Below are 15957 nucleotides of genomic sequence, written 5' to 3' on the forward strand. Positions count from 1 at the left end.
GGGGATACAACCATCCCAGCTGTGCATATTTTGCTGCAAAGAGACAATCATCATTTGTTTTGGTACTGTCTATGTAGCTTGTTTTTGGTCGCAGGTTCAGGAATGGCTGAAAAATTGCAACATTTACCTGGAGTTAACTCTGCAAATAACACTGCTGGGTGATTTTAAAGTCAGTCAAATCGATCAATAATAACACTTAGCAAAAAATTATTTCATTTACAATCTGTAGAAACTGAATAGAAAGGTTCAGAACTTTGAAACAGCACAGTTAAAATATAAACTGGATGGTGAGATAGCTGGGAGGGGTTGAGTATAGCTGGAGGAGGGGGGGACTAAAAACAAACGAGTGTAGAAGCCTAAACATTTGTCCATTAGTTTCCTCCAATTAGGGAAGGGGCGGTAGAGTTAGGGGGAAAATATATATATATTTACCAAAAAAATAGATTGGGGATGATGCAGACAATTACATTGATAGAAGCCACAATCTGCAATAATAAAGCTTATATACCCCTCCCCCAAAAATATATGAGTGCTCTTAAGCTCAATGTATTGTAAAATAAGATGTTTTATGCCAATATTGCCATCCTATTAAAAAGATGCTGGTGATCCAAACAGTAATAACCATATTGATTGTGTTGTACCAAACATACAGTATGCATTTATCCCTTTACTCCATTCCAGACCTTCTGCACTTCGGTGATCCTTTGTTTTGTCTAGTTAGCCCTCAACCCTTCATGTTCAGTAGGACAGTCTATACATGCCTTTTCTTCAGCAAATTGCCAACTCATTCATGCCCGTGTGCCTGACATCTCTACATGAGCCACAAACCAAATCCAGCCTGTATTCTCACTTCAGAGTAAAACTAAAGTGCTTAGTTTCTATTGTCATGTATTGTAGAAAATAAGTATTGGTTGAGTTCGGTTTTAATTCTTTCTTTACACTTTTCATTCAGGAAGTTTGCTCATTCACAATATCAAGATTAGTGTATATGATGGGCAGGTGAGGTATTTTCAAAATGTGATGTTTGTTTATACTGCAGTAACTCAACTAAAGATCTATTTTAAGCCCCCAATCTAGTGGGTGATATGTTTGTAGAACCTTGAATACCAGTGTGAAGTCAGATAGGATTGCATATGTAGGTGAGAGGGTAGATTGTTTGCTATGAAATAAAATCCTGCCTGTGGAACTGTAACCTGACTACTTGCTTTCTTGTACATAATGTAATAACCATGAGTTTACTATGTCCAGTGCTGTTGTCAATTACATTCATGTGTTGCACAATAATTAGGAGGGTTCCACTTGGAATTGCTGATTTTTATGCTAAACAATGTTTATTGTGCAGAGAAACAAGAATTTAGGAAACAATCACATGGTTCCGAAATGAAAAAAACATTACAAATTCATCAGACAATCTGCAGATAAAATTCACATCTGGTATGGGGGAGGAGAATCGATTCAGCTGCCCTACTGCTATAAAAAAAAAATACAGAAGATAAACATGTCAATTAGTTACACAAGAACTGCAATCCATATTGTACTTTTCTTCAACAGATCATTCTTTGAGATGCATATGGACCCTGGTCAAAAGTAGTGCACTAAAGGGAATTTGGTGCTATTTGGGGTGCAGAGTATGAGCTGTAGTCAATATTCCCTCCCCGCACAACATACTGAAACAAAATGAACTATGTGCACGACTCAGATTTAGTTTTAGGCGGAGGACATCATCGGAGGATTCTATTGCATTGACAGGCACGAGCAGTCGCGAATAGATGTGCTTGTTTTGAGATCAAAGCAAGATATTTTTCCCAGTTATAGCTAGTCAGCTATGGGGGAGTGATGGCTTCCAACAAAAGCACAAAATGTGTACAATTCTAACCATCTTTGAAAAGCGAGTCAGGTAAAAGCTTTACGTCTTGAAGGGGCAGTGCTGTATTTTTAGACGGGCATAAATAAGATATGTAGCCAATAAGCATCACACTGCTACTGTAGGCTGTATCATAGTGAATAATAGTTCTATTTCAATAGTTCCATGTTAAAATGTTATGGGATGCATTTTCTCCATTGCTTTTGATGTTAGGCCACTCTGGTAGGCCTACATTATGATCAAATAGCCACAGTAGCAAACTAGCTTAAGCAGGCCTCAGTGTTAAACGCACGCCAGAGGTGGCACAGAATTTTCGCTAAAGTTGGTGCTCAGCAGACCTAAAATTAGCTCAGTGCCGGAATTTCTTTTAGGAAACATTGGCTGTAGGCCTACATTATGACAAAATGTAAAAATTTGTCTTGAAATGGACATTATTTGTGCTCACCTTTGCTTTGTTCTGTACGGGTAAATACAGTTTGAACTCTGCAGGGAGCTCATCTTCTGAGTACAGTCGGTCAGAGAAGTACACTCTCCGGATGCGGCAGTTTGCATGGATCTGGAACAAAAAAATATATTTTATTATTTCACCTTTATTTAACCTGTTAGGCTAGTTGAGAACAAGTTCGCATTTACAACTGCGACCTGGCCAAGACAAAGCAAAGCAGTGTGACACAAACAACAACACAGAGTTACACATGGAATAAACAAGCGTACAGTCAATAACAATAGGGGAAAAAATCTATATACAGTGTGTGCAAATGGCGTGAGGAGGTAAGGCAATAAATAGGCCATAGTAGCGAAGTAATTACAGTTTAGCAAATTAACACTGGAGTGATAGTTGAGCAGATGATGATGTGCAAGTAGAAATACTGGTGTGCAAAAGTGCAGAAAAGTAAATATAAATAATATGGGGATGAGGTAGGTAGATTGGATGGGCTATTTACAGATGGGCTATGTACAGCGATCGGTAAACTGATGTTTAAAGATAGTGAGGGAAATATAATTCTCCAGCTTCAGCGATTTTTGCAATTTGTTCCAGTCATTGGCAGCAGAGAACTGGAAGGAAAGGCGGCCAATCGAGGTGTTGGCTTTGGGGACGACCAGTGAGATATACCTGCTGGAGTGCGTGCCTTGGGTGGGTGTTGTTATCGTGACCAGTGAGCTGAGATAAGGCGGAGCTTTACCTAGCATAGACTTATAGATGACCTGGAGCCAGTGGGTCTGGCGACGAATATGTAGCGAGGGCCAGCAGACGAGAGCATACAGGTCGCAGTGGTGGGTGGTATAAGGGGCTTTGGTGAACAAACAGATGGCACTGTGATAGACTGCATCCAATTTGCTGAGTAGAGTATTGGAAGCTATTTTGTAAATGACATCGCCAAAGTCGAGGATCGGTAGGATAGTCAGTTTTACGAGGGTATGTTTGGCGGCGTGAGTGAAGGAGGCTTTGTTGCGAAATAGGAAGCCGATTCTAGATTTCATTTTGGATTGGAGATGTTTAATATAAGTCTGGAAGGAGAGTTTACAGTCTAGCCAGACACCTAGGTATTTGTAGTTGTCCACATATTCTAAGTCAGAACCGTCCAGAGTAGTGATGCTAGTCGGGCGGGCGGGTGCGGGCAGCGAACGGTTGAAAAGCATGCATTTGGTTTTACTAGCATTTAAGAGCAGTTGGAGGCCATGGAAAGAGTGTTGTATGGCATTGAAGCTCGTTTGGAGGTTAGTTAACACATTGTCCAATAGAATAGTGTCGTCTGCGTAGAGGTGGATCATGGAATCACTCGCAGCAAGAGCGACATCGTTGATATATACAGAGAAAAGAGTCGGCCCGAAAATTGAACCCTGTGGTACCCCCATAGAGACTGACACACTGAACTCTATCTGAGAAGTAGTCATTTGAGAAACCAAGGCTGTTGAGTCTGCTGATAAAGATACGGTGATTGACAGAGTCGAAAGCCTTGGCCAGGTCGATGAAGACGGCTGCACAGTGCTGTCTTTTATTGATGGCGGTTATGATATCGTTTAGTACCTTGAGCATGGCTGAGGTGCACCCGTGACCAGCTCGGAAACCGGATTGCACAGCGGAGAAGGTACGGTGGGATTCGAAATGGTCAGTGATCTGTTTATTAACTTGGCTTTCGAAGACTTTAGAAAGGCAGGGCAGGATGGATATAGGTCTTTTACAGTTTGGGTCTAGTGTCACCCCCTTTAAAGAGGGGGATGACCGCGGCAGCTTTCCAATCTTTAGGGATCTCGGACGATACGAAAGAGAGGTTGAACAGGCTAGTAATAGGGGTTGCAACAATGGCGGCGGATAATTTTAGAAAGAGGGTCCAGATTGTCTAGCCCAGCTGATTTGTACAGGTCCAGGCTATGCAGCTCTTCCAGAACACCTGCTATCTGGATTTGGGTGATAGAGAAGCTGGGGAGGCTTGGGCAAGTAGCTGCAGGGTGTGCGGAGCTGTTGGCAGGGGTTGGGGTAGCCAGGAGGAAAGCATGGCCAGCCATAGAGGAATGCTTATTGAAATTCTCAATTATTGTGGATTTATCGGTGGTGACAGTGTTACCTAGCCTCAGTGCAGTGGGCAGCTGGGAGGAGGTGCTCTTATTCTCCATGGACTTTACAGTGTCCCAAAACTTTTTGGAGTTAGAGCTACAGAATGCAAATTTCTGTTTGAAAAAGCTAGCCTTTGCTTAGCTGACTGACTGCGTGTATATACTGCGTGTAAAATACAGGCAAGGTAATGCAATGTGCCATTTAACCTTATTCCAAACATAGCCTAACTGATCATTCAAAGTTTGACATAAGAGATATCCTGGTCCCAGGTCTGCCTGTACTATCTTGCCAACCCCTATGGTCACCAAACTTGGCATGCCAATGACCACAGGAGTTGGCAAGGCAGCACAAACAGACCTGGGACCAGGCTAGGTAAGAGATCTGTATAGTGTATCTTGGACCATGACTCTGGTCCATGAGCCTTTCTGACTGACCTGCACACGGAGTGTCTCGGTGTAGTTGGTGCCGTAGGCCCGCCGTGTGAAGTCGGACAGGTTGAACTGGATCTGGTTCCAGCCGTCGTCCAGCCTCATGGGCATTGTACAGATGAAGGGTTTTACCCGCGTGGTGCTCTGGTAGTTACTGGCTCGGAACCGCCTCCTCACATTCTTGTCATCCAACACCTGCGATTGGAAAGGGAGAGCTAAGCTCAGTCAAACTGATCACTTGTACCCTTTTCACACCACTGAGCCAAACCGAAGCGAGCTGTACTGGACTGGCCTGGTTACGCATCCACCATAGTAGCTGGAACCGCACTGTAAAGAAGAATATGAATAGAATAGCCTTTAAACGAGCCAGTGCAGTACGGGTCAGCCCTAGTGTCAATCAGGCAATGTTGTAGAAGGAATTGCTTTACATGTTTTACAATAGCGTACAGCTTTCTTTGTATACATATGCAATGGATCTGATTGTTGACTTGGATGATAACCTACCTGGACTTCAAAGGTGAAATACTTCTTCAAGTTCTTGATGATCATAACCAAGAAAGGTAGTTTGATGCCAAGTGTCTTCTTTGGGTCTGCCGGACATGTGATGTAGGTTGTGCTGTTGAATTTGAGGACAAATGGTTAGATGTGGTTGCCTGAGTAAGAGAAAACAGGCTAGTGAACATGGAACAAGCTTACCTGACATTTGTTCCCTCCACTTCAAGCACCAGCGACTGGATGTCATTGTCTGTAATCCGTTTTATGTGGCCGTTCCTGACCTATAGCACAAGCAACATTTTGAAATGGGTAAGCTAGCGTGTACTATTACTTTTAAGAAATGTGTTTTATTGAATGTGAACTCAGGAAGATTAGGCAAACTCTGATTAACTAATGGGTATCTAGCCTAACTAATAAACTGACGTTAGCTAGCTAACTAAAGGCCTGATTATGACAGTGGCATGAGGAGTACAATGACAACACAGTAGCCTTCAAATCTGAGTTAAAACCAAGCTTACAGCATGATATGCACTAATGCTAGCTAGACACTGGACAGTTTATGAGGACCACAAATCAGCTAGCTACTAACTTTAGTAACGTTAGTTAACTTCTAGATTTATACTGCATTGTCATGCGCAAACTGGTTATCTAGCTAGTTATATGGCTAAAGTTAGCTACTTGCTCTCTGGAGCTCACCACCATACCAAGCCCTGCAATAAAGCTTTAGCTAACGTTACCTACTGTGGCTAGCCAATGTTAACTAGCCTTGTCAAATTAGCAAGCAAATTCATGCGTATGCTTGTGTAAATCGTTGCTTACCTTTTTATCCCATATCTGAAGAGGTTTGCTCCCAATGCTATACAATATAGATAGGAATCCACTTTGAAATGTGTTTTTAAACATTTTCTGTGCGTTTATAACGCCGTCTCATGTGCATGTGTTGTTACTTGTTGCTAACGTTACTTTAGTTTAGCTAATTGATTTAGCTTATGCTTCAACTCCAAGTTCCGTGTGGCACAAAATAATGGCGATTCCTTCTGCCTCGCAAAACGCCCAAAAAGATACGCGTCTTCTATGAAAAGTACCTTAAGAAAACCCTAAATGTTACTAAATTATTGCCGTCCGGCACCACTATCTGTACCAGCAATATAAACCATGCACTTGCTCGTTTTTTCCCCTTTTGTATTGTTGAGTTGCTATAAAATGTAAGGCGGCCCACTTATCACAGCGGACTTCATTGTTGACTCATATCAGCTACCATGGTAACACAAAGCTTGAGCGGGGCCAGAGACACTTTTGAGGAGATGGGAAACTCCATAGAGCAAGCTCGTAGTTAGGTGGGGCCTTATTACACCCCTTTCTGTTTGCAAAGATTGCCGCATCAGGGCGATCCTCGCAAGGCCTCTATTTACACGTTGTTTATGAGTGCATTTCACACTACTTTTGGATTCTACTTGTATTTTCAGGCTGGTATGAATGTCCTGCTTAATATAATGTTTGTGTCATGGCAAATCAACTGCATTATACTTCAAAAACCTTTCAACCAGTACAATAGTTCTTTGGCTAGCTTTTGCTACAGCCTATGTCAATGAGCTTTAGCATTCTATGACAACAATTCCTGCATCCAAAATAGTTATTTTACAAAGATAACAACTAAATATAATCGTAGTGGCTGTTCAAACAATAATCAAAACATAATTGTAAAGCGTATGAGAACCCCAAAAAATATATTTAGTTTAGAATTCATAAAAACGTAAATCTAGGCTATGTAGAATGGGCGCAGATGGCGATGGCTTTATCTCTGTAGCCAAGAGTCGCGCGCATCTGTACCTTAAGTCTTTGCGCGTGGCTGTAAACTCTGTCCTCGTGGCAGGTGTAATTCCGAAAGTAGCATTCTGATTGTATAATTTGTGCTTCAAGTTTACCCGTCTTTGTAGAAGGTAGAATAAGATGCATATCCACCGCCACTATCCGCACCACTAGGTAAACTTTTCTAACCCTGCCCGTGTGCTCTTGTTACCTTGAATTCTGTCGGTTAGCCAAAAATACCACTTTTCCCGCCAAATCACGAGCTCTGTTGGCTAAACATGATGATTATGGAGCTCTGATAGGGCTCTATCTCCTCCTCATCTTGTTTTGTGTTATTAGAACAATTTTAACCTTTATCTGGGATTGGAATAAATAATTCGTTTTATTTTATGGCTAATCAAAAACACAACAAACTCTTTGTATGGAGGAACCTAACGGTGTGCAATCGCTCCTCTCCACGCATAAAATCCCCCAGGAGTTTGGATTTAAGCCTGTAGCTATTTATTTGTTTTCAGTGTATCCACATAAATAATTTATCTTTGGTAGATGTATTCTGCTATTGGAATGCAATAAATACTATCATTCTCATTTTGCATGTAGGCCTAGTGCTCAGCCAGCAGCGCTGGGCCAAAACAAATATCATATTTTCTTTTAGGACTGCAGGATGGCTTTTATGCAACTTACTTTCGTTCATTTTCCCTTTTAGAAATATGTATCTTGGTATAATATCTTTGGCAATGTGGCCCCAGAAAGTTGATTGTCCAATATTTGGAAATTTGACATAATTTATTTACCCATCTAGACATTTTGGTTACGTACAAAATGGCACCCTATTCCCTATATAGTGCACTACTTAGGAAATAAGTAGTAGCAGTGCAGTATATAGGGAATAAGTAGTAGTAGTAGTGCAGTATATAGGGAATAAGTAGTAGTAGTAGTGCAGTATATATGGAATAAGTAGCAGTAGTAGTGCAGTATATAGGGAATAAGTAGTAGTAGTGCAGTATATATGGAATAAGTAGTAATAGCAGTGCAGTATATAGGGAATAAGCAGTGGTAGTAGTGCAGTATATAGGGAATAAGTAGTAGTAGTGCAGTATATAGGGAATGTGTAGTAGTAGTGCAGTATATAGGGAATAAGTAGTAATAGCAGTGCAGTATATAGGGAATAAGCAGTGGTAGTAGTGCAGTATATAGGAAATAAGTAGTAGTAGTAGTGCAGTATATAGGGAATAAGTAGTAGTAGTAGTGCAGTATATATGGAATAAGTAGTAGTAGTGCAGTATATAGGGAATAAGTAGTAGTAGTAGTGCAGTATATAGGGAATAAGTAGTAGTAGTAGTGCAGTATACAGGGAATAAGTAGCTCGCCTACTAATCTCACTGCAACCCCCCTCCAGGTCTCTGACTATACGTTATTGAGAAAAAAATGTAGTTTCTATGTCTGTGATATGCGGTTGTCCCACCTTGCTATCTTAAGATGAATGCACTAACTAAGTCGCTCTGGATAAGAGCATCTGCTAAATGACTCAAATGTAAACGTCAAGATGTTGAGTTTTAGATAAATAAATAACGAATCAAGCGGATAAATGTTATAGTCAGACGTATCTCGGACATGGACTTTATTGGCTACATCACAAAACCCATTCCTGACCTAACCGTATCCCCCGTCCGGCCCTTTTCTTTTCGGTATACCAGCCCAAGTACCAGATGAATCTCCACATTGCTGCCTCCCGAGCCACCGCATCTCTCAGTACCATCCACACACTGCTTAAATTCTCCAGCAAAGAGGCCCGGCTCATACTAAACAAGGTAGGATATCTGCCACATGATACCGCAGCAGGACACACTCTTCTTCTCCCTCTCATCCATCACTTCTCACTTCATCTCATCTGTCAATCAAATGTATTGCTGTGTGGTCTCGAATGACTGGAATAACCGACTGTGCTGTATATGCAATGCACAGGCTATGTAACCATCAATCAATCAATCAAATGTATTTAGTTTGGTGGAGGAGGAATAATGGTCTGGAGCTGTTTTTCATGGTTCGGGCTAGGGCCCTTAGGTCTAGTGAAGGGAAATCTTAACACTACAGCATACAATGACATTCTAGACGATTCTGTGCTTCCAACATTGTGGCAACAGTTTGGGGAAGGCCCTTTCCTGTTTCAGCATGACATTGCCCCTGTGCACAAAGCGAGGTCTATACAGAAATGGCTTGTCGAGATCAGTATGGAAGAACTTCACTGGCCTGCAGAGCCCTGACCTCAACCCCATCCCCGCAGTAATGTTCCAACATCTAGTGGAAAGCCTTCCCAGAAGAGTGGAGGCTGTTATAGCAGCAAAAAGAGGGTCCAACTCCATATTAATGTCCATGATTTTGGAATTAGATGTTTGACGAGCAGGTGTCCACATACTTTTTTGGTCATGTAGTGTGGTCATGTAGTGTGGTCATGTAGTGTAGTTAAAGGTAGAGGAAAGATGGAGGAGAGAGTGTGCTGAAATAGCAGTGGGCCGGATTCCAACCCATGCTGAAGTGATATTTTCCGGAGGCAGCGGCTTCGAACGCCAGACCAGCCTAGGCCATGTGAACAAGTCAAGTGAATTCAAAGTACATGGTCACAGAGTCTCAATACACTTTACAAGAGGGAATAAACAGCAACATCGCTCAACCTCTCATTATGAAAAGCAACAGCAACATCAACAGCTAATTTGTACACTGGCTAATTAAAAAACACCAGTTGAAGTCTCACTAGCTGATGTAACAGGAGGTTGGGGATGATGGGTTTGTGGTAATGGCTGGAGCGGAATTACTGGAATGGTATCGAATACTTTCCATGTGTTTGATGCCATTCCTTATGTTCTGTTCCAGCCATTATTATGAGTTGTCCTTCCCTCAGCAGCCTCCACTGGTTGATGCACAGAAAAATCTAATCTCCTCCTCCTGCTGGGGGGGGGGTATTTAATGTATTTATAAAACCCTTTTTACATCGGCTGATGTCACAAAGTGCTGTACAGAAACCCAGCCTAAAACCCCAAACAGCAAGCAATGCAGGTGTAGAAGCACGGTGGCTAGGAAAAACTCCCTAGAAAGGCCAGAACCTAGGAAGAAACCTAGAGAGAAACGAGGCTATGGGGGATGGCCAGTCCTCTTCTGGCTGTGCTGGGTGGAGATTATAACAGAACTTGGCCAAGATGTTCAAATGTTCATAGATGACCAGCAATAACAAATGGCACCCTATTCCCTATAGAGTGCACTACTTTTGACCAGAGTCCTATGGTGCCATTTGGGACAGACACACTGACTTTCACAGTATATTATCTTTACCCTGAAGAGATTCTCTGGCTCTTGGCTGCGCTAGGTTGCAACTCACAGTCATTGTTTCCATCTCTTTGTGTCTGTGTCCAGGGCGGCTGGATTCCACTGCTCCTAGCTGTCGAAGCCGGCATGTTGGAATCGTTAAGGAGCTCCTTAGAACTCTAGCCGAGCCTCGGCTTAGGGCTCAGAAAACAGGAAGAGCCAACTAAGATGTCTGGGGTTGCATGGGCCCAGCAAAGTGTTTGATTTATGAATAAACAGCTATACTGTAGCATTATTAATAATACTACCTTATGTTATTGATACATAATAAAGTATGAGTTAGGGTTTTAAAATAACTTAGTAGCTCTGGATAGGAAATCCGTGTAGTTACTAGTCAATTAATGGACAGTTAAGTAAATCAAAAATGGTTGACAATTAATTTGATATTAAAGATGCACTCCAGGAACTTAAGCACAACATTAGTAACATACAGTATGAATTGGATTCATAACATATCATACAAATTGCACAATTTTTTTTATAAAAACATAGGACGTAACATATCATACGAAATGGATAATGTAGTAAACAATTTCATCACATACTACACAAAAAAACAGAGACCACTTATGGCTCTTGAGCTCCACTTTCAAAACTACTGACTGAAATTATACAGTCAACAAATAGGTGTACGATGGGTACACCCAATCAACTATAGTACTATGTCACATAACACCAGTCCAGAATGTATAACATTATATCACATAACACCAGTCTAGAATGTATAACAGTATGTCACAAAACACCAGTCTAGTACCTGTAACATGTCACATAACACCAGTCTAGTATCTATAACATGTCACATAACACCAGTCTAATATATATAACATGTCACATAACACCAGTCTAGACTCTATAACATTATGTCACGTAAGACCAGTCTAGTATGTAATGTATAACATTATGTCAACTAAACACCAGTCTACTGTAGTATCTATATCATTATGTCACATACGACGAGTCTACTATGTACTGTATAACATTATGTCACATAACACCAGTCTACTGTAGTATCTATATCATTATGTCACATAAATCCAGTCTAGTATGTACTGTGTGTAACGGCTTTCGTTGGTGGAAGGAGAGGACCAAAATGCAGCGTGGTACGTATCCATAATATCATTTAATCGAGAATGAATAAAAAATACAAAAGAACAAGAGAATAAATGAAAACCAAAACAGTCCCGTATGGTGCAAACACTAACACAGGAAACAATCACCCACAAAACACAATAGAAAACAGGCTATCTAAATATGGCTCCCAATCAGAGACAACGACTGACACCTGCCTCTGATTGAGAACCATACTAGGCCAAACACATATAAATATAAATACAGAACAAAACATAGAAAAACAACATAGAATGCCCACCCCAACTCACGCCCTGACCAACTAAAATAAAGACATAAAAAAGGAACTAAGGTCAGAACGTGACAGTGTGTAACATTATGTCACATAACACCAGTCTAGTATGTACTGTGTAACATTATGTCACATACCACCAGTCTAGTACGTACTGTAAAACATTATGTCACATAACATCAGTCGAGTATGTACTGTGTAACATTATGTCACGTAACACCAGTCTAGTATGTACTCTGTAACATTATGTCACATACCACCAGTCTAGTACGTACTGTAAAACATTATGTCACATAACATCAGTCGAGTATGTACTGTGTAACATTATGTCACATACCACGAGTCTAGTATGTACTGTAAAACATTATGTCACATAACACCAGTCTAGTATATACTGTATAACATTATGTCACATAACACCAGTCTAGTATATACTGTATAACATGTCACATAACACCAGTCTAGTATGTACTCTGTAACATTATGTCACATAACACCAGTCTAGTGCGTACTCTGTAACATTATGTCACATACCACCAGTCTAGTATGTACTGTGTAACATTATGTCACATACCACCAGTCTAGTACGTACAACATTATGTCACATAACACCAGTCAAGTATGTATTGCATTACATTATGTCACATAACACCAGTCTAGTACGTACTGTACACCATTATGTCACATAACACCAGTCAAGTATGTATTGCATTACATTATGTCACATAACACCAGTCTAGTATGTACTGTATAACATGTCACATAACACCAGTCTAGTATGTACTGTGTAACATTATGTCACGTAACACCAGTCTAGTATGTATAACATTATGTCACATAACACCAGTTTAGTATGTATAACTTTATGTCACATAACACCAGTTTAGTATGTATAACATGTCACATAACACCAGTCTAGTATGTACTGTGTAACATTATGTCACATAACGCCGGTCTAGTATGTACTCTATAACATTATGTCACGTAACACCAGTCTAGAATGTACTGTATAACATTATGTCACATAACACCAGTCTAATATGTACTGTATAACATGATCTTATGTCACATACACCAGTCTAGTATTTACTGTTTAACATTATGTCACATAACACCAGTCTAGTATGTACTGTATAACATGTCGCCTAACACCAGTCTAGTGTCTATAACATGTCAAATAACACCAGTCTAGTATGTATAAGATGTCACATAACACCAGTCTAGTTTGTACTGTATAACATGTCACATAGCACCAGTCTAGTGTGTATAACATGTCACATAACACCAGTCTAGTATGTACTGTATAAAATTGTCAAATAACACCAGTCTAGTATGTATAACATTATGTCACATAACACCAGTCTAGTATGTACTGTATAACATTGTCACGTAACACCAGTCTAGTATGTACTGTATAACATGACGCATAACACCAGTCTGGTATGTATAACATGTCACATAACATGTTATTCCTTCCCTCCCTTCATGCTGTAGTGGCACTATGAAACTACTCTCTGTGACAGATTGAACCATGACTCAGTAATAAAACCCGAAGTGCCAACACGTTTCTAATTGTGGCTAGCCACATAATAAGTCATGTTGAGAATTGGATAATAGGTTATCTGATCCCTTACAGAAAAATAGCCCAATTTTATAGGAAACTCTGTCTATCTCCCCAAACCATTTGTATTTTTAAGGTTTTTAATATCTTTTTGGTGTTTTTCAGTGTTTTATCAATTCTCGGTGGGGTGGTTTACTGGGCCATATGTCTAAGGGTTGTGTTGTGGGCTCCACCTCCAGGGGTTTACAGGCCTTTCTATCAACGTGGTTATGACACGACGCACAATGATTGTAATATAATTATGTTCACTATTCAAATGTCTTTTTTTTACGCATTACATATGGCAGCAACATGCTGGCCTAGAAGGGAGGGAACATTTTGAAAGAGTAGATCTGGCTGTCCATTTCTCTTTGATTTGGAGGATTATATATTGTTGTGGTGTCCACACTCCAAAATCTGATCTAAAAATACTGTATAAATAGCCTGGTCCAACATGTCTTTGTGCTTTATTGCCAACTCATATATTCTTTGGCATGACAATGACCATAGAAGTTGGCAATACAGCACAACGAAATCTGGGACCAGGCTTCTAAATAGACACTATACAACAAAGTGGGGCTGTGCTCCTGGGAGGGGAGATGTCGCTCTCCATGTCTGCTGTCGAAGGAAGGACCCGGAGATGGCCAAAGGCCTTATTGAGAACAGGGCCAACGTAGACATCCAGAATGTGAGTAGGCAGAGTATTATTTTCCCCTTGCAAACAGGAAGACAAGACTATCGCAGGCATGAGTAATCAAACTTCATCTGATTCTGCCTTGACCATAACATTCTGTTCTGCAGTTCATTCTGTTCTCGTAAAACTGTCAAAACACGACACCAGTATAGACTACAAAAACATCTAGCATGATGTAATCTATTGGTTGTAATTGGTTATTGTAGAGTTGTTTATCTGTTGGTTTGTGTCTGACACGAGGAAGGGCAGACTCCTCTCCACATACAGTAGCTGCCTTGGAGGGAGATGTGCTGCTGCTGAAACGGTTCTACCAGAGCAAGGCCAACCCTAATGTCACTGACAAGGTCGGTGTCACGCCCTGACCGTAGAGAACCTTTTATGTCTCTATTTTAGTTTGGTCAGGGTGTGATTTAGGTGGGCATTCTATGTTATTTCCCCCTATGTTTTTGTATTTCTTTGTTTTGGCCGGGTATGGTTCTCAATCAGGTACAGCTGTCTATCGTTGTCTCTGATTGGGAACCATACTTAGGTAGCTTTTTCCTACAGGGTTTTTGTGGGTAGTTCATTTCTGTTTAGTGTTTTCACCTTACAGGACTGTTTTGGTTATTCTCTTGTTTATTTTTGTTATAGTGTTCAGTTTTAATAAAACAAGCATGAACACTTACCACGCTGCGCTTTGGTCCGATGATTCCCCTTCTTCAGACGACGAATATCGTTACAGTCGGAGAGGAAGTAAGGAAGCCCATAGTAAAACAAAGTACAACTGTAGCTTTATTATACAAAACCTATTCTGAATCCCTGTTTCAGCCATGTTTTAAGGCAGGGGTTCTTGGATGCTGAGTAAGCCTAGTCCTAAATACATGCTCAATGGAGATTCTTCATTGAAAGGGGTTCATAGTCCAAGATCAGGCTTAATACATTTTGTCTGGGAAACCGGTCCAATGTATTGTATTTCACCAGTGAGTTTTAATTGTTTGTGCCAGCGGGCACCTTCCCATTATCTGACCTCTAAGTCCCCTCTGCACATGCTGCAGAGCGAGGGCACACCAACGTGGTGGAGGTCCTCACAGAGAAGTTCAAGTCCAATGTGCTGGCCAGAAGTAAGGTAGGCTACCACCACCACTGCACCTAGCCAGAACTAAGGTAGGCTATGACCACCACTGCACCTAGCCAGAACTAAGGTAGGCTACCACCACAACCCTGCTACACCTAGCCAGAACTAAGGTAGTCTACCACCACCACTACACCAAGCCAGAACTAAGGTAGGCTACCACCACCACTACACCAAGCTAGAACTAAGGTAGGCTACCACCACCACTGCACCTAGCCAGAACTAAGGTAGGCTACCACCACCACTACACCAAGCTAGAACTAAGGTAGGCTACCACCACCACTGCACCTAGCCAGAACTAAGGTAGGCTACCACCACCACTACACCTAGCCAGAACTAAGGTAGGCTACCACCACCACTACACCAAGCCAGAACTAAGGTAGGCTACCACCACCACTGCACCTAGCCAGAACTAAGGTAGGCTACCACCACCACTGCACCTAGCCAGAACTAAGGTAGGCTACCACCACCACTACACCTAGCCAGAACTAAGGTAGGCTACCACCACCACTACACCTAGCCAGAACTAAGGTAGGCTACCACCACCACTACACCAAGCCAGAACTAAGGTAGGCTACCACCACCACTGCACCTAGCCAGAACTAAGGTAGGCTACCACCACCACTGCACCTAGCCAGAACTAAGGTAGGCTACCACCACCACTACTACTACACCT

General features: G+C 41.4%; 1 protein-coding gene and 1 long non-coding RNA gene across 3 annotated transcripts; one reads left to right on the forward strand and one right to left on the reverse strand.

Annotated features, from left to right (window-relative positions):
- Nucleotides 1-1305: 1305 nt before the first annotated feature.
- Nucleotides 1306-6724, reverse strand: cfap20 (cilia and flagella associated protein 20). Of its 2 annotated transcripts, none has more exons than XM_071368856.1 (6): nt 6164-6724; nt 5546-5625; nt 5354-5465; nt 4856-5044; nt 2310-2420; nt 1306-1470 (listed from the first exon to the last, which is right to left on the reverse strand). In XM_071368856.1, exons 1-6 carry the CDS (start codon nt 6245-6247, stop codon nt 1465-1467), a joined length of 582 nt encoding a protein of 193 aa, XP_071224957.1. In that variant the 5' UTR covers nt 6248-6724; the 3' UTR covers nt 1306-1464. The 2 variants fall into 2 exon arrangements, with proteins under 2 accessions (XP_071224957.1, XP_071224958.1); XM_071368857.1 differs by having other exon boundaries at nt 1306-1467; nt 6164-6667.
- LOC139555233 (uncharacterized) lies at nt 5530-10755 on the forward strand. Its single transcript, XR_011670962.1, has 3 exons — nt 5530-5653; nt 8851-8964; nt 10562-10755. It is a non-coding gene; the product is annotated as an uncharacterized lncRNA (long non-coding RNA).
- Nucleotides 10756-15957: the final 5202 nt, after the last annotated feature.

The sequence above is a fragment of the Salvelinus alpinus genome, chromosome 26 (genome assembly GCF_045679555.1).
Source record: "Salvelinus alpinus chromosome 26, SLU_Salpinus.1, whole genome shotgun sequence".
NCBI classification, from domain to species: Eukaryota; Metazoa; Chordata; class Actinopteri; order Salmoniformes; family Salmonidae; genus Salvelinus; species Salvelinus alpinus.